General features: G+C 33.5%; 1 protein-coding gene across 1 annotated transcript; it reads left to right on the forward strand.

Annotated features, from left to right (window-relative positions):
* The first annotated feature begins 845 nt into the window (after positions 1 to 845).
* LOC141655106 (uncharacterized) lies at positions 846 to 22,140 on the forward strand. Its single transcript, XM_074462203.1, has 5 exons — positions 846 to 1,464; positions 16,707 to 16,978; positions 19,875 to 20,399; positions 21,181 to 21,723; positions 22,087 to 22,140. Exons 1-5 carry the CDS (start codon positions 846 to 848, stop codon positions 22,138 to 22,140), a joined length of 2,013 nt encoding a protein of 670 aa, XP_074318304.1.
* Positions 22,141 to 26,136: the final 3,996 nt, after the last annotated feature.

Below are 26,136 nucleotides of genomic sequence, written 5' to 3' on the forward strand. Positions count from 1 at the left end.
ACAAGTCCATCTAGACTTGCTTATTAAATTGGGCCGAGTACCTTAGCAATTACAAAGGGCCCATGAACAGAAGAAACCCGCGTGTTGTAGTATCATCAAGGAGATCTCAGGCAGATTTTAGGGAGATCAGGGAGAATAGAGCACAAGGCAGCGTTTAAGGAAAGAAGCATGATAGGACTTATATTGCTTGCCATACAAGGAGTAGGACAAGGCTAGGGTTCCTACCCTATAAATAACCAAGAAGACAAGGAAAAATATTCATTCAAGAACTCCCATACATACACGATACATTGTGCTAGCGATTCCATCGTTCCCCATCTTTGTACTTGTTCTCATATTAAAAGCTAAAGCAATCATTGGAAGGGTACCGTCCCTTCCCGCGGTCGTTTCCTACATTGGGTTTTCCGCGTCACCAAATCTCTTGTGTTAATCTTTATTTACGTCTTAATTTCCTTATTTAGCACTAACATAAACCACTCAATTGTCATACAACGAATAAGACCACATTAACCTTGTTTAACCTAATTCGGTAGAAAATAACCAAAACAATCATTATTATACGTAATACATACATCATAATTGATTCAGCTCATACCTTGAACAAATCGTTTGTTTAGTAAAGCGTAGAAGATACGTCATAATTTTTTATTACGACCCAGTAATAAAAAATGACTAAGGTAGACGACTAGTAGTATTAAAACAATAAAATAAAATGAAATTGGAGGTAGTAGTGGGCAAGTAGCAGGTGGACATAATACGGAGTACAGTATATAGTTTAGGAATTGTAGGAGAATGAAACAAAAGAGTTGACAAAAATCACCTACCATCCTCAAAACATCACAAAGATGGATCGGAAGTTGTATGACGCGGCTGAAGAAGGAAATGTGATGTTTCTAAAAGAAGCATTCGCCGTTAAACCTTCCGAGTACTTCCTCGCTCATTTCCTGGACCTCGGAAATATTTTTCATGTAGCCACATGGAACCGCAAGGTCGAGTTTTTGAAGGAAGCTATGAATATTCTGCCCAAAGATATGCAAAAACAACTCCTTTTCGAGCTTACAAGGGTAGATGGTTATACCATGCTCCACGTCGCGGCTTTGCACAGGGACGTTAGCGTTGTCAAGTTTATTAAAGAAATGTACGCATCGTTGTGGGGGGATGATGAGGATCATGAAAAGCCATGGTTGGCGTTGACTCGGTTTGATGATGAGAATACGCCGTTGAACTTCGCCTTGGAACGAACTGAACCAGATGAGAATGTTGTGATGGAGATACTATTGATGGATCCTGAACTTGTGAGCTGTACCATTGCTGATAAGCATGGCAACACCCCGCTCTACTATGCTCTCAAAATTGGTTTCAATACTGTTGCTGAGAACATCTTGATGTCTCCTCTACCTCTCACTTCTATTATCGGCTCCACGAGTTTCTCGTCGCTTGTTAGCCTTGCTACCAATTGCTCAGGTCAGTCAGTAATCTACCTTTTTGATCTACTCTTGACTTGACCAACTCATTCTCACCGATCTAGATTTACCTTTTGTTAAGATATCTCGTTCAGAAATTTTCGCTGCAAAAGTCGATCACCATACCTACTAGTTTGGATGCCCGTGCGTTGTAACGGGGTAATTAACTTAGTAAAAAAAATTGGTTATAAGGTCTTTATATTACATCTTATGTCTAATAATTTATTTACATATGATCAAAAGTCAAAACATCTTCTTTAAGAGACGCAAAAGATTTTTAGGTTGATACCTAAGTTACAACTCCAAGGATGCCTCATATTTATAATCATAAGACCACTACATCTTAGGTTAATCTTTCGATGTAGGACAATTCTATTATTTTTATATAATCCTACATTATTTTTCGATGTGGGACATATAACATACTAAGAAATATACAATTTTATATATGTACAAATTATATGAAATCTATACGCTAACGATATCATTTTTACCACAAATCAAATTATGTTATTTTCATAATTTTTATTCTAATTTTTATATAATTTTCATATTTATTTCCTATATTATATATGTACAAATTATTAGAAACATAACTTGAATATAATATAGGAAATAAATATTATAATAATTAAAAGATTCTCCATTTTATTTTTTACATCAAAAAATATTATTTATAATACTTTCCTAAATTAATTTTTAAGATTACTCCACCTTATGATAATTTTCTGATGTGGGGACAATTCAACTATTTATATGTAGTATATTCACCACACCTACATTATTTTTCAATGTGATACAAATAACATACGAAAAAGTACACCATCTTTTTTGCACCTATTTCGATATCCAACAAAATTAATACGTATTATAATCACCACACTAACATTGTTTTTCAATGTAGGACATATAACATATTAAAAGTACACCATCTTTAATACTCGTATATGTAAATCATATGAAATCTATACTCTAATGAAAGCATTTTTTACCACGAATCTAATTATATTATCTTCATAATTTTTATAACAATATTTTTTTGCCAAATGAAATGTCAAAGTTCTTATATAAAAATTAGAAACTTCTCATGAATATAAAATAGGAAATATAGATATTATAATAATTAAAAGATTCTCCACTTTATTTTTTATGTGGAAAATATTATTTATAAAACTTTCCTAAATTAATTTTTGATGATGTGGACGCTCTAGAATCGCTCGAAAAACTACTATATATATATATATATATATATATATATATATATATATATATATATATATATATATATATATATATATATATATATATATATATATATAGAGAGAGAGAGAGAGAGAGAGAGAGAGGGGTTCAAATGAGTCCACCTAAAATGGTGAGTCCACTAAGTCCTCATCTTAACCATTGATCTTCTAAGATTGATGGTTGAGATTTTAAAATTTTAAGATGGAAACTTTATTATTTTATAAATGAAACTTTGATTTATGAGTGTAACTTTAATTCTTTATAATTATAACTTTAATATTTAAGGTAATTTTATAAATAAAAATTTAGATTTATGTTATAAATTTTATTTTAAATATATAAAATTAATTTTTGAATGTAACTTTAGTGTTTTACGAGTGAAACTTTAATACTAAAAATTGAAACTTTAATTTTTTAGACAATTTTTATTATAAAAATTTGAATTTATTTAATTTTACTGATTTATAAATATAACGTTAATGTTTTACGATTGAAATTTTAATGGTAAAAATTGAAACTTTAATTTTTTTAGCTAATTTCTAATATTAAAATTTGAATTTATTTAATTTTACGGATTTATAAATGTAACTTTAGTGTTTTACGAGTGAAACTTTAATAATATAAATTATAACTTTAATTGTTTTAAACAATTTCTAATATAAAAATTTGAATTTATTAAATTTTACTAATTTATAAATTCTATGTAAATATTATAATTTGATTAATGTAACTTTAATGTTTTACGATTGTAACTTTAGTCGTAATTTTTGAAACTTTATTTTTTTTAGGATTATAGCTTTATAATAATTTAAATTTATGTAATTTAGGTCCTTGGCAAGTATAATTAGTCAGCGTAACTTCAGTCCATATAAACGTAACTTTAGTCCATATGCCTTGTAACTTTAATCCATGCCCCTAAAACTTTATATTAAAAACCACCCACAACCACCACTACTTTCACCAACCACCATGACGTAACCCTGCAACCGCCTCCACCACAATCCACCATACGCGGAAGGAAAAAAAAGCATAGATCTGAAAACGAAGAGGGAGGAAGAGGAAAGAAGAGGGATTTAGAGGTTTAGAGAGAGAAGTAGAAATGAGGGAGGCAAATGAGTGAATGAATTGTATTAGGGTTTGTTGGTTATATATGGGCTTTTTTTTTCCAGAAATAATCTTAGCCCTTGATTTTGTTGCAATCTAAGGGCTAAAATTAGGACTTAATGGACTCATGTAAGGATGTGGACTCTCTTGATCCCATATATATATATATATATATATATATATATATATATATATATATATATATATATATATATATATATATATATATATATATATATATATATATATATATATATATATATATATATATATAAGTTTGGGTCTTTGGGATATCATGTGTTATCCTGGCCCCGTGGCCCCTAATTTTAATAGGAAAATTGAGGGCATTAGCAATAGATAAACCTTTAAGAGGTTTGTTCTCATGCCACATAAGCTAATATACAAACTCATTTGCCTACAAACCTCCTACCAACAACAAATAAACCTCTTCAAGGTTTATATCATGGTCCACTATACTTTTTCTCACTCTCATCCATTAACCTCAACACTCATCACCAACAATAGAAGCTTTGTTAAAAAACATCTAAAATAATGGACTTGTCATTCTACAAACCTCTTGATGAACCGCTATTGCTAATGCCCTTAGAGAAGGGAGAAAAGAGATTCAAATGACTGTACGCATCAGTGTGGGATTAAAGCCATGGTTGGCGTTGACTAAGTTTAATTAGAGGAATTTGAACACTATCCAGATCTGATCAATTTATGAGAGGAAAGTCTGTGTGACTGCGCAGATTATGTACTACCTCCGTCTTAATCATTTATTTGCCTTTGATTAAAATACTGTTTTTATTTCAATGGGTGCTTATTTTGTAAACTATTTCACCTTTGTTTCAAACAATTTCTCCCTCGATTGTCCACGTCATCACTTTTCAATTTTTTAAAAAGATTTTATGTAAATCGTTATTTGAAGTAACGATTTTCCTTTTTTTTGGGTGTAAATGCTACTCCAAATAGCGAATTTTTGTTACCTCGTAGGCCTCGTTTGGTTCATGCAGGCATTGAATTCCTGTGTTAATTTGCAAGTCACGGGATTCCAATTCCCATATACAATTCACAAGAAATGACAAAAACAAGTTTGGTTGCCTTGGGGGAGTTTATTTTTTCCAAGAATTAAAATCCTACGTCTTGTTTGGTCACACTATTTCAATTCACATGATTTTAATTTGTAATTACAAATATGTCCTTATCTAATATAAATAACACCAACTCTTTTTTTCTTTTTTAGGGATAAATGCGTAATTTTGAAGGATATAAGATGTGGAATTTCCAATTACCTAAGGGAGGCTAGATAATCAAACTCCTCCGTGATGTAGGAGTTGAAAACTCCCTTGGAATTGTAAACTCCCCCATTTTGCAAAATGGAGGAGTAACCAAACAAGTTTCCAAAAACCCAATTCATAGGAGTTTATAGAATTCCCATGAATTAAAGGATCATATGATCCTCTTATTTTATCTTTCACCCTCGCATTCTTTAACACATTAATTTTTCTACAACCCACCTTCATTTCCACGACATTCATCCTCCTCTATATATTTTTTTCACACAATAGAGAGAATTCTCTTATGCTTACTCTACTTTAATTATAATAGGAATATTTATAATACTTGGGCCTCAACCACACCTTAAGGTTTTGGTTGAGTTGATTCATCTATCATGGTATCAGAGCCAGTGTGACTGAAGGTCACGGGTTCAAATCCTGGCAATCTCAAAACTCCTCAAAAACTCGAAGTGGAAACCCAGCACACGGTACGGGGGAGCCGGTGCACAACTAACCACTCTTCAAGCCCAACGGGCATTTGAGTGAGAGAGCGTAATAGGAAAATTTATAATACTTGGGCCTCAACCATCACCTTAAGGTTTTGGTTGAGCTCCACCTGGCTTTGCTATATTGCTATCGCCTTAATAATAAAACAGTCATGAGAAAAAATAGCATAAGCATTATTATCACGACATAACTTAGAAATAGAAATAATGTTTCGGGAAATTTGCGGTACATGAAGAACGTTATTAAATTTAAGAGACTGTAACTGAAAATTACCTACGTTAGCGATAGGAATTGCGGAACCGTCTCCAATGATAAGATCATCAAAGCCATTGTAAGGGGAGTGAAAGATGAGAGTGTCTAAATCATGGGTGACATGGTGACTTGCACCACTGTCGAGAAGATAATTCTGGTTTGGGGTGGCAGGAGTATTGGTCACAGTGTGAGCCAGGGGTGTCTGGTGTGGCTGCGGGGTTGCGGGCTTCTGCTGCTGCTGGCGGTAGGAGGTGGGGGCAGGGAAGGTGATGTTGGGAAAGAGGCGACGAAACAGGGGACAATTGGCTATGACATGCCCTGTTTCGCGGCACCATTGGCAACGTCCTTTGAATGGACGTAGGTTGGGATTGGTGGTAGGCTGGTGTTGAGTGACATATTGGTTATTTGATGAGGGTTCATTTGGGTAGCGATATTGACCACGGTTTGGGTGGTGGCCACGATAGGCAGGGTTGGCCGATGGGGCAAAGTGGTTGGCTGAAGGTTGATGTTTAATCAGTAACTCATGTTGCAAAAGTTTTTCGTGGAGAGCCTCAAAACTAATGGGTGTGTCTCGGGCTCGGACTGTATCGATGACGGGTTTATAAAGCTCATAATCGAGGCCTTTGAGGACCTTCGAAATGATGTCTTCAGGGTCAATAATCTTGCCGATAAGAGCAAGTTGGTCAACACAAGCCTTGATAGAATGGATATAATCGCTAATGGTTTAATCCGTGATTTTAACTATCGAGTCAAGTCGTTCTTTAAGTTGTTGAATATGGATACGCGATGGGTTTGCGTAGGTGTGGGCGAGGATGTCCCAAGCCTCTTTAGCGGTTTTTGCCCGTACTATTAAGGTTTGTAAGGCGGAGGTTAGGGTGCCCATTAGGGCGCCAAGAATGAGACCGTCTTGCTTAAGCCAAGACAGATGTGCGGGGTTTGGAACTTCCTGTTTTGCCTCGTTAACAATGGTGGGAGGCGGAGAAGGGTTAGAGCCATCGAGAAATCCGAAGAGACACGAAAAGGATGTTGGTGAGTTGAAACCGCCATAAAGTGTAGTTGAGCGGAGTCAGTTTGATGACGTTGTTGAGGTTTGGTGTGGTGAGTGGGTTGTCAACATTGTGAGGGGTGGGAATGATGGTGGTGTTGTTGGACTCGGTTGCCATTGAAGAGGACGGGTGAAGGATGTGGGAGTGGGAGCGTTTGAAAGGACGGCGTTTAGGGCGAAGGAGGTTGGATCGTCCGTGACTCGTTGATACCATATAAAACAAGGTTTGATTATGAAGTAAATTGTATATTGATGAATGAAGAGATTACAAGTATATATAAGAGAGAAACCTATAGGTTAGAAGAGAAGAAAGAGATCTATACAAAAATACTAGAGGATATGCTAATTGATACTATTGTTATATTTACAAATATTGTGAACTAAGAAGATTTTATACAATATTGAATTGATGCTAGGAATTATTTGTTACACAAAGCTATCTATGGACACAAAGCTATCGAGTTCATCTATTAAATTATTCTAACAATTTTTATAAAAAAAAAAAAGTAAATGAATTATTGTCCATAACAAATAGTGTGTGATTAGTGGACACAAGGCTCAATGTGTGCTTTCCTCTAAAGCTAGAGGAAGTGACTACCTTCCTCTTATTAAGAGGACATTTAGCATATATAAATCTCACAATAGAGAGGATGTCCTCTTAGATAAAAGAGTGTTAAGAGGACACTTCATCCTCTCTATGGTTCTATTGTAGATGCTCTTAAGGGAGTAACCAAACAGCACTTATATTAAAAAAATCCTTGTCTCAAACCATGCAAGGCAATTCGCTGCTAGTTCATGTAGCGATTATCAACGCCATAAATAAGACAAGAACATGACTTCAACTTTATCGTCTTTTACCATTAATGACTCCAATTCCTTCACTTTTCCATTATCACCCTCATCCTTCATTTACATATCTGATATCCCCCATTATCATCACCATAACCCATTATTCACTCACCACCAAGAGCATCTATTAGGAAGAAATAATTAAGAAATATGGTACAGTAGAATTAACCCAAGATAACCAGTAATGATCCTTTGTTCATTCTGTGTTCCACTCCATACATATCCTGACACATTAACTAATTAAGATATATATTGCATATTTTATTCCCGCAACAAGTGATGTGTCAGAAGATAAATGGAGTGGGACACAAAAGTGGGACACAAAAGTGGGACAGATGATCTTTACTGCAAGACAACTACTCAATCAATACAATTACTAGTTTAGACCGGTGGTCTATATGCACGATATTTAAAGTTTAATATTTTTATAAATTTATTTATATAATATTGATACTTTATAATTGTTTACAGTATTTTGCTTGGATAAATAAAAGTTAAAACTGAAAATTATTTAAGAGAATTAAGTAATAAGTTGAAATATATTCTAATGAAAATATTTTTATAGCATAAAACTAATGAGTTTTAAGTTATTTTTTTTTTTCAATTTTCTTTGTCACGAAAGTAATAACAACGATCGTTTTATACAGAATATAGGTCAACTCATCATCTAATAATAGGATCAATAAAAGATTAGTAATTTATAATTTTATATCAATTTTTATTTTATTTTAATTAAAATAATATAGTTTAAAGTTTAGTGAAAATAATCTAATTTGATGAAAAGATTAATTTTAATGAAAATATAATAGATGAATTAAATTGTAATTGTTAGTTTTCTTATTTGGTGAATGAACATAATTATCATTAGTTTCCTTTTTTGAGAATATGCTTTTTGGCGGGAAAATGATAAAGTTCACTTATTCATTTAGTAAATAGGGGATTCTATCATATTCCATAAATATAACATCCCTGAAATAAACCTTGATGTTGTTTTAATTGCCTCGCAAAAGAACAAGATTCGTCGCACTGAGGGTCGAAACACAAGGAGTAAGGGTGACTACTAACCGTTTTAATTATATTGTTTAGCTAAGTCCGATAAAACTTTGACTGATTGCTAAGAACAATAACAAGCTAAATTGATGCGGATTTACTCAGTTGATTAAAGACCTAGGGCACAATTAAACTACTAACATTCATAATCACCGTCTTAGTTCTATCAATCAATAGTTTTGGGGTAAATAAGCTAGGAGAAACGCCTTTAATTCGCCTACTAACTCCCTTTCGAGCTCATAATAGGACACTAGTATCCCCGACTCACCTTCCTCATGGCCGGGTTCGTGACTCGGAGTCTCATATACAATATTCTAACCCGAGAACGCGCGCCATCCCCAAGGTACACGAGTATTGCTAGGAGTCACTATGCATGCGATAAATTACCGGTCTCCCTGATAGTGGGGTTTGTCGCACTCCCCCAATCAAACAAATAACTCAACTAATGTAGTAGGGTAGTCGAGGTCGAACCACAAGGAGATCAAGGATTGAATACTAGTTTGTCTTAAATTACAAGTAAGCTACGCAAATCAAAAGGTTAAATGATAATAAGCTAAGAAACTAAACTAATGACTAACTAAGACTACTAAACTAAGTAAACAAGTAATAGAAATAGTGTTTTAAGCAATAAAGAACGGTCTAGGGTCCGATTTTCTCCACCAACACACCTTGTTTACGCCCTTAAATCCCGTTAACAAGTCGTTCAGTAATTGTTTAGGGGGAAAGACGCCTCTAGGTCGTCAAATACCTCCCTCCCGGGTTCGTATTTGGACACTAGTAATCCCGACCTACCTCCCTCTCGGGTTTGTAAATCAGACTCCCTAAGCCAAGGCCTAAGGTGTACCCCGGCATAGATCAAGGTCATTAGGTTCGCGCTAGATTCCCGGTTATCCCACTTCCTCTCCCGAGGGTCGATTTCAAACCGAAAATTAAAGGCACCCTTCTCAAGTTCTCCCTCCCGGGTTCAACTCAAGTTGGCAACTAGTCTAAATAAGGTGAGTCGAATCCCAACCTAGCCAACTCCCGTCGGCGGTCAAGGGTCAAAAGTCAACAACAATCCCAAATAGAACATGACAAGTAAAATCCCTTAATTAACCCAAATCAATTACTCAACAACTAATCAAAATGAGATTTAATCATGTAAACTAGGCAGGACAGGTTAAGGAGGAATCAAACCCTAGTGAAACTACTACTCACTAATCATTACTAATCTAACACTAAATACATTTTTAATTACTCTAAATATGGTATTAAACAAAATAAAGTGATAAAGAGTGAAAATCTAACTAATCTATTGGGAATAAATTAACACTAAGCATGCTAAAACTAATAAACACTAAAACTTTAACTAATTAAAGAGATTAAACTAATTTAAAACATAACATTAATTTAAATAATAATAAGTAAAAGGGAGAGAATAAATCAATACCAAACTTGCATTAAAAAGGATAAGATTGTAGATCTCCACACAATTTGTAAACTTGAAGAAATAAAATTAATCTAAGATCTAAAAATAAGAAAAAATGGAGTGTTTATTTTGAAGAACAAGACTAAAACTACTCTCCCTACTACTATTCTTCCTCTTCTGCTTTTTGTCCCGAACAAAACCCAAAATGAAAGAGCTGCGCCCTTTCCATTTTGTTCCCAAAAAAGTGCAAGCACACCCCCTCCTTTGTTCCTTTTTTTAAAAAATTCAAGTATTAGTGGAGTATTGGGCATTGGCAAGGGCCTTTTGGTTCCCAAAGATTAACAATGTCGTAGCATATTAACAAGTCATGACGAAAAATGAAATAACGAAAGCAATACCAAAATCCCGGAAGATAATATAACTTGACATAAATTAACGTAAAACCACAAATATTCTATTTTATTCAAAAAATGAGTGAATAACGCATATTCGCGTTATCAATTCGATAGAATAAGAGATAAACATGGGTTTAAAATCGGTAAAATATAGCGTTGTCACTCCCCAACTCTTTTCCCAAAGGTGAAATTCACACTGGTTCCCAAAGGCACCCTCTTTGAGTTCCTCCTCCCGGGTTCAACCCAAATCGACAACGAAGTTGTCGAATCTAAACGGGTGGTCAATTGTAGACCTAGTAAACTTCCATTAATGGAAAAGTGTCTACAATCAACCTAATTTCCAATTAGAACATTAATAAGCTAATTTCTTTGGTAAACCCCAATTAATAATCCCCTCAACAACTAATTTAAATCGAATTAGTTAGATTAATTACTCATGTTAGGGCCTAATCACACCCTGGTAAAGGGACTACTTACTAATCATAATTATTAGACTCATATTAGTGATTTAGTTAAGACTTTTGCAATTAAACATGGTAACATTGGAATTTTCACTAACATGCAATTGTCAAATTATATGTGATAGCAAACTAATTAAACTAAGATTTAACAACAATTAAGTATAAAGGAAGCGAAAAGGCTACGGTTACACTCGGTGTATAGAATCTTCTATACACTGCGAGTGACATATTGACATGTGGCAATAGTGGGGTATAAGACAAAATCTTTTTTATGTTTGATTTTGTTAGTATATTTGAAGAGACAAATTTTAAAATTAAAAAATTTCCCAGATTATTATTTATTTCTTTATACCCTAATTATTTCAGATTTGGTAATATATTATTTTCTAAGTCTTTCATCTTTTACGTCTTTTTTCCCTAACAATTGAACTCCTACCAATCCTTAACGGCTACCATGCACCACCATTGTCTCCTCTCTACCAATTAACCCAGTCGGGGTCGTCGGCGCCAGCAAACGAGTTTTTCTTGTAATAAAAATTAACGTCTGACAAATGAGTTTTTCTTGTAATAAAAACTAACGTCTTATAAGGTAAGACTTGACAAAAATTTTGAAGTGCAACTAAAACTCAATGTAATGTTCTTAAAGAGTATTAATGATGATAAATTTTTCTTTTAATGAAAACTAATGCCTGATACATAGCAAGACTAAACAATTTTTTTTTTTAATTAAAATAAGCTGAAGAAATATGATAGAATATTTTGTAAGATATGAAAAGGGGGAAGTGGTGATTAACCCCCATAACTTTTAATTAGGGGGTGTTTGGTTGGAGCTTTTGGAATGGATTGGAATGGATTCAGGCCATTCCAATGTTTGGTTGGAGCATTTTGGAATGGAGTTAGATACCTGATGGATTCTAACTCCATTCCAACCCCTTGAAATCCCATACCCATCTATCTCCCCAAGTTTCCAACTCCATTCCACCCAACACATTATTATTCCCATACCCGGATTGAACCAAACAACTTTAAACATGTATGGGTTCTAACTCCATACCCCCTTGGAGTTAGAATCCATTCTATTCCATACCTAATGTTTGAACCAAACGCCCCCTTAGAGTGATTTGACCCCATAACTTTCACATAAAGTGAATATCAACCCCATTCAAAATCTCACCAAAATCACATGGTATAACAAGGTATACGTATATTAGCAGGTATAGTATATTAAAAACACACAAAATACGTACAATCTAATATTCTAATATACACCTTATCATTTTGCAAAAAAAAAAAATACACTTTATTTCCACGTTTCTCTGTAGCTTTCCTCTTTGTATTTCCACTTAATTACATCATTTCAATTCTTATCTATTCTTCAATCACTAAGATTCCAAGCTAATTTGCAAAACCTAATTTCTACCCCCAAATCCCCTGAATTCCACCATTTTACAGTATAAACCGGTACTGGGACTGCCCAAAGAATGATATGCAACACATTTATGGAGCTCGAAATGCCTCAATAGTAAAACCTCAATTTGTACCCCAAATCTCATCCTACCTTACTCAAAGGTAATATATTCTTCCAATTATCATTTAAATCATCTTATTTTGTTAGTAAATTAGATTAATTAGAGCAATTTTTAGGTTCATTATTTGATGCTGTGTTACAAGGTTGTTCATTATTTGATGCTGTGTTACAAGGTTGTTTTTGAAATTGGGCACCTTAAGTTTCCTAAAGTTTCAAGTCACCTGTGTGTATGTTGGGTGATTTATATCAATGTGCAAATGCTGCAATAGTGAGCTGCTATGTGCTTTAGCCGCCATTTACTTACACACTGATGCAGCGGATTTCACATGTTTGCTGCTGCTTTGATTCTTTTTTTTTTTTTTGAAGAATGTGTATCGTTTAAGAAGAAACATCATATATGAAAAATGTGTATTTCTAATCCGTATATGGAGTATATAATTTTTTTTCTCTCTTATTTTTGTAGTGGGAAATTGAGGAGATATTGATTTTAAGGGGGATATTAGATACAATTTGAATTGGGTTTAAATTGCACTTTATGTGAAAGTTATGAGGTCAAATTACTCCAATTAAAAGTTATGGGGCTTAATTTCACAATTACAAAGAGTTAAGGGGGTCAATCACCACTTCCCCGTATGAGAAAATTATGTTAATGTAAAAAATTATCATTAATTTTGGTAAAAATAATTTCCCAAATTCCTTCCATAATTAAATAATAGATTCCATAGATTTTATTGGTGGTGTATAGAAGATTTTATACACCGAGTGTAACTGTAGCATCTTCTTAAAGGAAGAACCTTTATAAACAAGCTAACTTGAATATTCACACTTTGAACCAACTAAAATGTAAACAAACCAATAAATAAAGGAAAAAGAAAAGAAATAATACCAATAATGAAGAACAATGAACAAAGAAGAAGAAGATGGAAGGAAAATGTTGGAACGGTTTGTTTGTTTGTCCCACATTAGTGGGTTAAGAGGAATTAAGAGAGTTTATAAGTGAAAATAGAATGATTATACTTCCTCCTATTCTACATAAACTTCTCTTTTTCCTTTTTCATCTATTCACAATACCTTCCCTATTTCCTTATTTAGTAAAGTTTCATACTTATTTTAATCACGTTACCCCACAACAATACCCCACCTAATCTCACAACAATACTTATTTTAATCACCCACCCACAATAATACCCCACAATACCTTCCCTCTCTCCAATTACCAAACTCAACTACAATACTTTACCCTATTTTAATCCATTTTCTTAATTCTAGTGCCCCCCATGAATAGGGAGGTTTATCTAGAATAGGAGGGAGTATTAGTTAAGATAAATGGGCCATTAATGGAACAAGTGTAAATTCACTAATATGGGCCTTGATCTTTGACGAATCAAGACTGGCACTTGGGCACTTGGGGTGTTGGGTGATTTCGTATCACTTAAAAGTCCGTTTCACAATTCACGAACTGAAACCAAACCCTTGTTTTGCCCAAACAGAATGTCTGCACATTCTTGAACCAATGCAACTGTTCATTGTGCCTCCTCTTTAACACTTATAAATACAATGCTCTCACAACAATTCATAATATACAAAAAATAGTAATCTCATCAATAACAAAATTATTATATTGGCTTACAAAGAAAGCATTATTGTATCCTAGAGGAATATTACCCTTATAGTGGGGGATAATTTCCTTAAGGAATGTATAATTAACGGCTTATTGCAATTTGTTTCTATTAATTGTTCTAACAGAAAAATGCTTAAACTTGATAATAGATGAAGAATTGGATCACAAATTACAAAGGTAAATGCTTGAGTTTCTCTATCTAATTTGCATAAAATGAAGCTTAGGGTTTTAAGATAAAGATTTAGGGTAATATATATGACCCATTACAAATTTGAGTCCAAAAAGAAAGAGGGATGAGGAGATAAACGAGTAAGATGAGGTACGTACCTCAATCTTAGGCTCCTCATCTTCTTCTTATACATCAAAAGTTGATAAAAATCACTGAGATGAGATACGTTAGGGGAAGATGAGGAGGTACATCCCTCATCTTACGTACCATATCCTACAATCTAACTGTATCCCTAATGGAGTGGTGGACAAAAAAGGAGAAGGAAGGTAATCCACAAGTGTTGTGGCCGATGTTGACTAAGATTGCTATAAGAGCTTGGAGTTCGTGGAGGCGTTGTCATTCGCGGCGTTTGTATTGTTGTTGTTGCCCGTTTAAGTTCACGTGGCGCTTTTATTTGATGTTATGGATTTTTTCATGAGAGAATGTTGGTTTGCACCGTGGATAAGTTAGTGCATACACTACTACAAATCCAGGCAATTACAACGTCCCTTTAATAACGCTTATTCACGAAAATCACCATAAGACGTAGAATGGATGGCGCGAATTTTACTAAACTTAATTACAACGGTTATGTGTTGATAACCGTTATAGGTTTTAACAACGGGTCAAACTTGCACAACCGTTGTTAATATAAAAACTAATAACAACAGTTTACTTTGTAATACATTATAACGGTTGTTAATAAATTGGCACAAAGTTAGTGAAAAGTAATTACAACATTTATATATAAACCCGCTGTTAATAATTTTTAACAACGGTTTTCTAAGGACCCGTTGTTAATATATTCTCTAATGACAACGGGTTTATGTGTAAAAACCATTGTCAATACTTTCCATAATATAAACCACACAAACACAAATCAGCTACAGCCACAAAAACAAACCTAACACAAACACAAACATACACAAACACAAACACACACTTTCTCATCGTCTTTTTCTCTCTTTCTCATCGTCGCTTTATCATCTCCGTCACTATTGTTGTCATCGTCTCTTACTTTCTCTAATTATCAGGTAAATATGCATGGTTTAATTTAGGTTTTGTCATCTCAGTCATTATTTTCTTTCTCTAATTATTTCATTTGCATGTGTTTTTATCGATCATTATGTTCTTTCTCTAAGTATATATTATTCGCTTAATTAGTTTTGTCACTGTTGTTTTTCTGCGTTTATTAGCTTGTAAAACAAATTAAATAAAATAAAACAAAGAAGAAGATGATAGAGAGGAATGCATAATAAACTTAATATATATATATATATATATATATATATATATATATATATACATAAAAAAACGAATTACATTGCTAAAAATGCAATTCTTAGATATGCATAGAGAGTCTTATTCTCTTCTATGATATCCATCCTCTCCTCCTTTGCTATTTGAAGGTTTCGTTCAACAGTTGCTATATCGTCATATAGCTGCAACATCTGCTGCTCTGTCAAGCCATTTTTTTTTTGCGTCCTTGAGTGCGATCCGAGCTTCCTCAAGGTAGCTCCTGAACCTGCCCTCGATGTCCAGCAACCGGCGGATGAAACTCTTGTTGTACTCGGTCATAATGCATGTCTTACGGATGGTATCATTCATTGTTGAAGGAAGTTTGGAGTTTGTTTGAAAGATTTAGGGTTTGGAGTTTGTTTTAGCAGTTTAGGGTTTGGAGATAGTGAGATAATGGAATGGTTATTGAGATAATGCATGAATTTATACTTAGTAATGTGTCGTTTGAGTTGTTTTTTAATTAATATATGTTTAGGAAGTTGTGCCATCATATCTGATTCAAATCTTATAACCCTATTCCATATATTGTCCTTTCATATGCAGGGATTTGGCAGTAATAATGCATGCACCGGAATTATAAGGGGCAGTAATAATGCATACATCTAGTAATATATAATTTATTTTATTTTTTTTAAAATCAACAACGGTTTTTAAAAAAAAAAAACCATTGTATTTAGTTATAACAACGGTTTTTTCTACTGTAACCGTGGTTATAACTTTCCCACCAAAATTTAGTCACACTTTCCGCAACGATTTTTTCTACTTTAAACCGTTGTTAATACGTGTTACTTAGAAAAACCAACCGTTGTTAAAACCTTTAACAACGTCCGCTTTTTTATAGAACAACGGTTTTTAATCGTTGTTATAACCTGTATCTGTAGTAGTGATAATAGGTGGCTTTACCTCATCGACTCATCACTTTAGCTGGCGTTTTATAAGATAAAAATGTTGGATTTATTAGATGTCTAAGTCTCTCTGACATTTGTAAAAACAGGGAATATAGTGAGGTTGCTGTGGGAAAAATATAGTGGTTGTTTACAGGAACGTAGAAGTACACCATTGCATTCCGCCTTGCATTCTATGTCAACCCAAGAACTTGCACTGAAGACTCTGTCAACCGATCCAGCCTTGTGTATGATTTGCAACGATATGGGTGAAAGTCCCTTCTTTCTTGCTGTCAGGTCTGGCTGCGAACAAGTTGTGGATAAGATTATAAGAATTGCGGAGCCGCGTTTCTACATGCTTCGTCGCAATGATGGAACTACGGTGCTTCATAGTTTATCCTCTTGTTCGGGTACATTTCCTTAATTTTATATTTGAGGATAATAATAATTCGAATATACTCCCTCCATACCACATCAATGGTAACATAAACTCCCTCCATACTTTTTGTGAGAGAAAAAGTCACTTTTTGTGAGGAAAAAAGTGAGTTCATATTACCATTGATGCGATATAAAAGGAGTATAAACCAAACCTTCAAAGTTGAAATGCAATTAGTACATTACGGAGTACTTCTCTGTAATTTTTTTTTATTATGGGTCCAAGTTGTACATAAATTTATAGATATACACGGTAGTTGGTGAATCGTCCAATGTGAAGATATACTTCCTCCAATCCAATATTTCCTATCTCTTTTATGGTACACAAAATCTCGTTATAGACGGCAACTATCCATCTATAATTAAAGATGGGCTAAATAACATACCACATTACGCATAAGACAAACAACAACTTGCGTGGTGGGCCTAAAAATATCACCACTTTAAGGGTATTTCACCCGTTTTTTGCTATAGACGGATATATCCGTCTATAGCAAGACTTGCTGACGATATTTACAAATAACGTCATATTATTGTCATTGTCCTAATTATTTCCAAAAATACCTCCACAAAAACACAATAAAGTGATCTAAGCTAAAACTTGTGCTAATGTCAAATAGAAAATTGGATTGGATTGGACGGAGTATACGGAGTATAAAATATAATAAAATAGTAAATTATTCTTCTTTATTATTTATATTATTTTTAAACTGACAAAATTTTGAAAGTAATTAAGTGTTAAGTCGCTTTGTGATTATTTTGTCCTACTATGGCCCTGTTCTTTTGGACTTAATTTCAGTTCTAATAAGTTCGATTCGATTCGATTCACTCCATTGATTCGATTCGATTCGATTCACTTCATTCGATTCGATTCGATTCGATTCGATTCGATTCAGATTCGATTCGATTCGATTCATATTAGTTTATTTCAACATTACTATTATTATTCTTATTGATATCATTATTATTATTTTTTATAATGTAGTTATTATTATTATTATTATTGTATTTTTATATTTATTATATTACTATTATATTTATTAATAATTAATTCGTATTTTTCATATTATTATATTTATATTTAATATATTTATTATTATTATTATTATTATTATTATTATTATTATTATTATTATTATTATCATTATCATCATTATTATTATTATATTATATTTATTATTTTATTAATATATTCATTATTATTAATATTATTGATAATATATTTAATATTATTATATTAATAAGTTATAATATTATATTTATTATTTTATTAATATACTCATTATTATTAATATTATTAATCACATATTTATTATTATTATTATTATATTTAATATTATTATATTAATACGTTATTATATTAAACCTATTATTATTAATATATTATTATTTATTTTTTAGTTATTATTATTAATATATTATATTATTATTAATAATGTTATCATTTATATTACTAATATATTATTATTATTACTATATTTATTATTATATTATTATATTACTATTTTATTTTTTATATATCTTATTAAATTATTATTATTAGATTATATTAATATATTATTATTATTATTATTAATGAATAATATTATAATAATATTTATTATTATTATTATTGGTATTATTTTTATTATAATATTTAGTATTATTATTATTATTATTATAATCTTTTTATTATTATTTCATTTCGATTCGATTCATTCAGATCGATTCAGATTCATTTCATTCCATTCATTCATTCATTCATTTCAGCTCCATTCATTCATTCAGTTCATTGATTCGATTCGATTCAGAGACAATTTCAGTCCAAAAGAACAGGGCCTATATGTGAAAAAAACTCAAAAACTAAAATAGTTTACTCATATTTTATAAAAGAAATTTTTTTGGTAATCACAGAGTATTTTTCTTTTTCAGAAATTGCCATCGTAATTGTTTTTTTTACCAATATGTCACTTATCGACTTTTTTTTTTGCCAAATTGTTAACCTCCACTTTTTTTACCAATTGGTCGTAAAAAAATACGAAATATGTTAAATGTAAATAGATAAAAAACAAATTTTAAAATGCAATTAAAATTCATGTGACTTCTTGTTTCATTTAAAATTAGACACTAAAATTTGGGAGAGATAGTCTTTTAATAAGTTATTGAGAGACCAGTCTTTCATATCCTTTATTTGTATTTCATGACACTTTTCTTATTGATTGTGACATAATAATTTCGTAGCTACTTAGATAATAAATGTATCCGTTGTATCTTTAATCACGATTTGTACCTATTTTATTACCTTTAATACCATTTTTTATTAAGATTGTAAAATAGTCTCTCAATAAACTTATTGAGAGACCGTCTCAAAAAACCTGAAATTTACTTGGGAGGTTTCAGAAAAGGGAAAGAGAATGAAATTAACTCATTCCCTTACCTGACACACCGCCACCACCACCACCACCATGGTATGGGATACCTTACCTGATAACCTATCCTAACCATCAACCTAGCTCTTTTTAGGGTGTTTGGATTGAGAGATTTGAAGAGAAAAGAAAAAGAGGGAGAGTAGGGGATTTAAATTTAACCACCAATCATCACCGACAATCACAAAACCCACTGCCACCAGTGCCCTGCCACTGCCGAAATCGCCTCCAGCTGGCGAGACTTCCCTTTGCCGACCTCACCGGCTATCTCGTCGACTCCCTCCCTGCCGTTCACAATCAACAACTAACCTCACTCCATTCCCTTTCCCTTTGTTATCCTTTCCTCATTCCATTCCCTTTCCTTTGTTTCAGCCAAACGCTCCAGAGTATTTGTTTTCTTGGTTTGATTTGACTCTTTTAGTTAAAAATTAAAATAAGTCTATCTTGAATGCAGAGAAAACCGGCCTAATGTTGCTTGAAAAGTATTGGTGGGTCATGAACTTGCGAGATGATCAAGGAAAGACAGCCCTTGACTATGCCAAACAAGAAAGTACTGATTGGCTAGTAAAGTTGTTGACAAACCCTTCTCTTATTAAAAAACAAGATTTTGATTGGATGGAGGCATGTGAAAGACAAGAGAGTGACGCTGTTCTTGCCTTTATTGATCACTGTCAAGACTTACAAAGAGTTTGTCGCAAAGGAAAGGACACTATTCTGCACCATGTAAGACTACCCGCTTATAAAGATTACATAAAATTTCTCAAAATTCAGTCGATTGCGGAGCTTAAGAATACAATCGATCCTAATGGTTCAACACCGTTGCACTGTGCACTGAGGAGAGAAGATATACATTTTGCTAGGGCACTTCTCTGTGATGATGGGGTCAATCGTATCATTCAAGACCATCATGGTACTACATCCATGGATTTGCTTGCCAAGCTTTGCAAGGAAAATAATGACTGGGTATGTTTAACCATCTCATTTTCTCCGTATTTTTTAAGGGAAAAAGTTGGATATTATGATGTCTAATAATCAATGGCCAGTACGGCAGTACTACATGAACCAGTCATCCTTGGTTCGTGTAAACCACATGACCCAGCCAAGGCTAGTTCAAAACACGAATGAGACACTTGTCAATTTTGTTTATTTTACCATTGTGTTCATCTCGTCGAGATATAAACAATTTTTTTTAAAAAAAAAAGTTCGTCGAAATCGGACAACTGAGTACAGCAAAGTTATTGTTATTTGAATTTTTTCGTTCATAATCGTCATTATCATTCCTAATTTAATCTTTGCTATTACAAGTATTAATTATTGTTACGTTAATTATTGTTTTGATAACGTTAACTATATAATAGATACAAAAATTAACGTTATCAAAACACGCGGATAAGATAAAGGGCGAAACAGAAAGTTTTATGAAGAAGTGGATGCATAATGAATAAAATTAAGGAAAGTGTAACGTGTTAGTTACAGTGATACTAAAAAAACAAGATCACCAAAGCCAAAGCCTTTGCTTCCTCCATACTTTCTCTCGAATCCATATTTTTTTGTTGGGTACAGAGCAACGTCGCTGCATGAGAGAACACATGCATTTGCTCAACCCCTACTTGCAACTTTGTAAACATTGAAAAGAACGTAGAGTTTTACAATTTTCTTATCACAATATTATTTGAATGGAAGTGATAATAATGTCTTATCTCAATTCATTTATGATCGTTGAATTTGAAACAACTACTTGTAGGAAAGCATGTGCAAGGAAATCAAAGTAAATCCCTACCTAAGAACAACATATATTCTTCCTGGGACCAATTTGGAGCAAATGAGAACTACTCTCTCCGTTATTGCGGCACTTTTAGCAACAATAACGTTTGCAGCAGGATTCACTCTACCCGGTGGAATTAACAATGACAATGGACAAGCCCTTCTTGGAAAGAAAGCAGCTTTCTTAGTATTTTTACTGGCAGATGCATATGCGATGTGTACTTCCATGTTGGTCTTGTTCTGCTTGGTATGGTCTATGGTTTCTAAACATGGCATGGCTCGATTATTGGTAGACCGAAGTGTGTTCATACTAATGCAGTCCTTATATGCCACCTTGTTAGTGTTTGTGACCGGAATCTATGTTGTAATAGAACACACTTCCTTGTGGGCAGCCATAGTGATTTTCGTCATGTGTTCACTCATTGGAATCACGTCAAATAGGACCATTTTGCATTGGGTGATTGCAATGTTTGTACCTGCTGCATATAGAGAAAAGCTAGATGAAATGCGTTTGCTCGAAGAGGTAAGAAAATACTGCCGAAACATATATTTTCACTTCCTTGTAGCTTAAAATCTTGAGGTGACATAACTTTTTTTTTTTTTGTTCCTGTAACTCCGTATTTTCATCAGGCAAATCAAACATTTACTAACCATGCACATAAGAAATCATTTGTGTTCCGAATATTCATTTTTCGAAATACGTACTACAGAGCACATACAATATTTTTATAGTGACTTTCTACTTTTGATTCTTAATAAACAAAGAGATGTACTCGTATGTTATTTATGTGGTAAATCAGCAAAACTTTTTTAACATTTAAGATATGTTTTATGTTTAGTGTTTCTTTTCTACGGGTAATTATTTTTATTGAATTGCCATTTTCAGGGAAATGCTGGTGCATTTACAACAGAAGAAGATAACCGCAATAGAAGAGAGTAAATCGACATGCTAGAGAGAGTAGAGAAGATATTATACTCTTACCAGATTCTGATTACTCTGGCGCTCTGGTAGTAGCGTGAATCATACAAGCTTTACTTAATGACGGATTTTCTTGTTTAAATTAAGGTGAAAAATAAATGACTGTTTTTGTACGATACTGTGTACAACATTATATTTGGTTTGGATTATATTTTATCTATACTTGTTTGGATTATTTTGTATGGGCGTGAGACATATCATTCCATAATTGTTTGGAATTATCCTCTCGAACCAAAGACAGACTAATATGATTAAGCTTGAAGCGAGATTACCTAAGGAATTAGATGATATTCTTGAACGAGAAGAGTTACTATGGTACCAAAAGTGTGGACAAGGAAAATTTACATCCACGCGAGAATATGTGATTTAGGGTCGCCACTAAATTTTTAAATGGAATTTAGAAACCAAGTAGAGATTTAGGTTCGTTTGAGTTTACGTGTTAGGAAGTTTGATTAAATTCTTTAATTAAGACCCAACCCCGCCTGTTGCAATAACGGTCTCTACTAATAGAAAACAATGGCTATATTGGCTACGAGTTCATATATGCAATCGTTGTTTTAAAACCCTAGCACGTGACATCAATTCTATGTCGTAAGATAGATTAGCAAACATTAGTTGCATAACAATTACAATAACAATTGCAAATCAAACAACAAACGAGTGCAAAAGAGCAAACCAAGGAGGGCACGCATAACGAGGTTGGCCGAGACCTATTCGGTCAATTTGGGATTGTACAAGACCTATTCTAAGTCAAGTCGGGTTTCATTCATATGACATGTGGTGAACAATCAAGTTAGATTAAGTTATTTCATAATTAATCTGATTAAAACAAACACGCAATCACCGCTTTAATTATTTCATAACCAAATTAGACATGTGAGTTAATAAAAAAGATTTCATCTTTTATATGTTAACATGCCAAAAATATCAGATCTAAACAAATTCTAAGATAGATCTAATAAAAGAACATAATTAAACAAGTTCTATGCTTAATTGAAATAAACATGCGATATGTGCAACAAGATTGTCAGAAATCGTTCTAATTCCTAGCTGAAAACAAATCCACATATAATATAAGCCATCCATCGGCATTAACAACAACATATGATATCCCATCCTCATTCATACACAAATTATATCATAATAATATCGAAATCAACATGCAAACGAGTTAATTAACGATATATACAATATATGATAATAATTGAAGAAAACGAAATAAAGAAGGAAAAAAGAGAAAGTGATTATTACACCCTTAACCTACATGTATCGTTGACAAAGTCTTCGTGTCGTAATCGATTGTAGATACTGTCTTGAGGGGCCGCCTTCGACGAGTTTGTTTGCAAAACCGAAATCTTCTTAGAAAATAAAGGTTGATATTGTTTTTAGCTTTGTGAATTCGTTACTAATCCGATTTTAGATCCGAAAGATGTTTTAGAAACCTAAGAGAGTCTAGTTTTCAGATCTGGGATTTAGGTCAAGTTGTTTTAGGGTTTGTGTCTCGGTTTCTAGTGATTTGATGAGGGTTTGAACTTTGAATTGTATTAGTTTTCCATTTCCTGAATGAAGGATGAATGAAGGGTATTTATAGTGAAAGGCTTGCTTGGGGAAGGGTTTAGGTGAGTTGGATGGTTCACACAAAAAAATAAAGAGTATTTTTCAATTTTTAAACTCCTTTCAGATTCAGACACATTCTCTTAACAAAAGAAAAGATATCGATTGAATTATGGAAAGTAAGGAAGTCTTACTCTCAAACGTTTGGAATAAGCAATGTGAACGTGATTTACGAGCTTATTTTAATGAGTTGTAACTTCCTAAAAGATAAATTTATCAGGTATGGAAAAGATACTAACAAATATTTTACCTTAAAGAAAGATTGGATTGAAATTAGGAAAGTGGAATAAACTCTTTTTGGCAGTTTGTGTGGTTCGAAATTTTGGAGGCTTTTTATGGTTATTTTCTAAGTTGGAAGCTCCTAAAATAATATTAATTAGTCTTATTAATATTATAGATAGGTTTCCTACTAGAAATGGAAGGTTTGGATTGAATTTATGGAAGGAAGAATAACAACTTCTTAAAAGTTGTAATTCACGCTTTTGGCAACGAATCAGGAGTAGTATTTGACTGATATTTTTAACTGGTTAAGGCTTAGTGGGTAGGCTTGAGTGTCTATTTTGGATAGTGTTGGTTTGAGCTCGAGCTTAGGGGCCCAGGGTAGGTCGATCCGACCGTAAGTGAGCAAAGGTCGAGGCTCAGGCTTGATTTGGGTAGTTGTGTCGATGGGAGGTATAAGGTGGGCTAAAAATGGTAGGTTGGGATGCGAGCAAGGATATTTGAACACTAGACTCTATGTAGATGATAATGGGTTAGAAATCTTTCTGAAAATCGGATCAAAATGAGCTCAAAATCGAGCTCCAAATCAAGCTGCTTCGAGCTAGAGATCGTAACGAAACTCGAGTTTTTCTAATCGAGATTTAAAATGTAATTTAAAATGATTTTTCAAATAAAAATAAACTAAATGACGAAAAATAATATTTATTTTATTTTCGATAAAAATAAATATGGGTAATAAATTCAAATTCAGGTAAAATAAAATGAATTCATTTGAAATGTGAAAACTAATTTGAAATTTCATTTAAATTAATTAAATTCCTCGTCGATAACGCCCATTCTACATCGAAAATGAGCACGGAATAATGACTAAGTCGAACAGTTGTGTACATGTCGTCCTATCATCATCGGGTGTTGGTCGGGATTTCTATAGATGCCAATATCGACAGATACGGGTATCTACAAAAAGTCTCGGGTGGAATTCATTCGAGATGGTGATCGCAATACTTCTTATTTTCATGTGAGTACTTTAGTTCGCCGATGGAGAAATCGCATTAATTCTTTAAAAAATGACGAGGGTGTTTGGGTTGAAAACAACGAGGATATTATGCAGCTTGTTGTGGACTATTATAAGAAGCTATACACGGATGATATGCCAGATGACTATGATGCAGATATCCCGTATGATTTATTTCAAGAATAAATATTACTCCAAAGCAGAGATTGACAACGTTATTATGCATATGGGCTCGCTTAAAGCACCCGGACCGGATGGCTTTCAGGCCCTTTTCTACCAAAAACAATGCGCTATTATTAGACAAGATGTGTATATGATGGTTATGAAGGCACTCGAGGGGAAAGGGTTACCCGATGCTTTTAACGATACGCATATATTCTTGATACTGAAAGTTTCTGGCTCGGAACTGTAACACCCCCATAAGTCGGGATCCTTTCCTTTAGGCCTTCCCAACACATGGAGGCATTACAAGACTTAGTTTCCAAAGTTTATAGTGCGAACAATCAAGTAAAGAAGTTCTCAACTTAATATAAAGAAATAGATAAGTTGTAGTTAAGGGGTTACAAGTTGGGGGATGCAAATACCATCCCAAATGTTATACAACCAAATCGAAAATAAGAGTTTAATTGTCAAAAAGCTAAGATAAACAAAAGCGGTGACGACTAGTGAAGACCGCTCCCCAAGCCCTCGAATCTATCATGCTAACCTGTCAACACTGCTCCCCATATGGGCGGAAATCACCATATGGTTCACCACAGATAATTCAAAACCCAAGCGTTAACTTAACGATATAAATGTTCAATGCATGCAATACTAAGCTTACTTACTCATATGACAATGCAAGGTAAGAACCAACGAAGTATGATGATGCATAGAAGTTACCCTCCAACAACGTCTCCACAAACCAATGATCGGGACACGCCCACAACGCCACTATGAACACAAGGTACTCGGAACACGTCCGTGGTACCAGGCCCGAGTGCGACTCGAGTTCTTTTCCAGACGTCGTGTCTCACCACACGAGTCCCGCCATAACCCAAGTACTAAATGTGCACATCCCCCTTGGAGTGGGAAGCTTCAAGGTGTAGATACCTCATTTCTGCACCTCC

The sequence above is a fragment of the Silene latifolia genome, chromosome 5 (genome assembly GCF_048544455.1).
Source record: "Silene latifolia isolate original U9 population chromosome 5, ASM4854445v1, whole genome shotgun sequence".
Classification (NCBI taxonomy): domain Eukaryota; kingdom Viridiplantae; phylum Streptophyta; class Magnoliopsida; order Caryophyllales; family Caryophyllaceae; genus Silene; species Silene latifolia.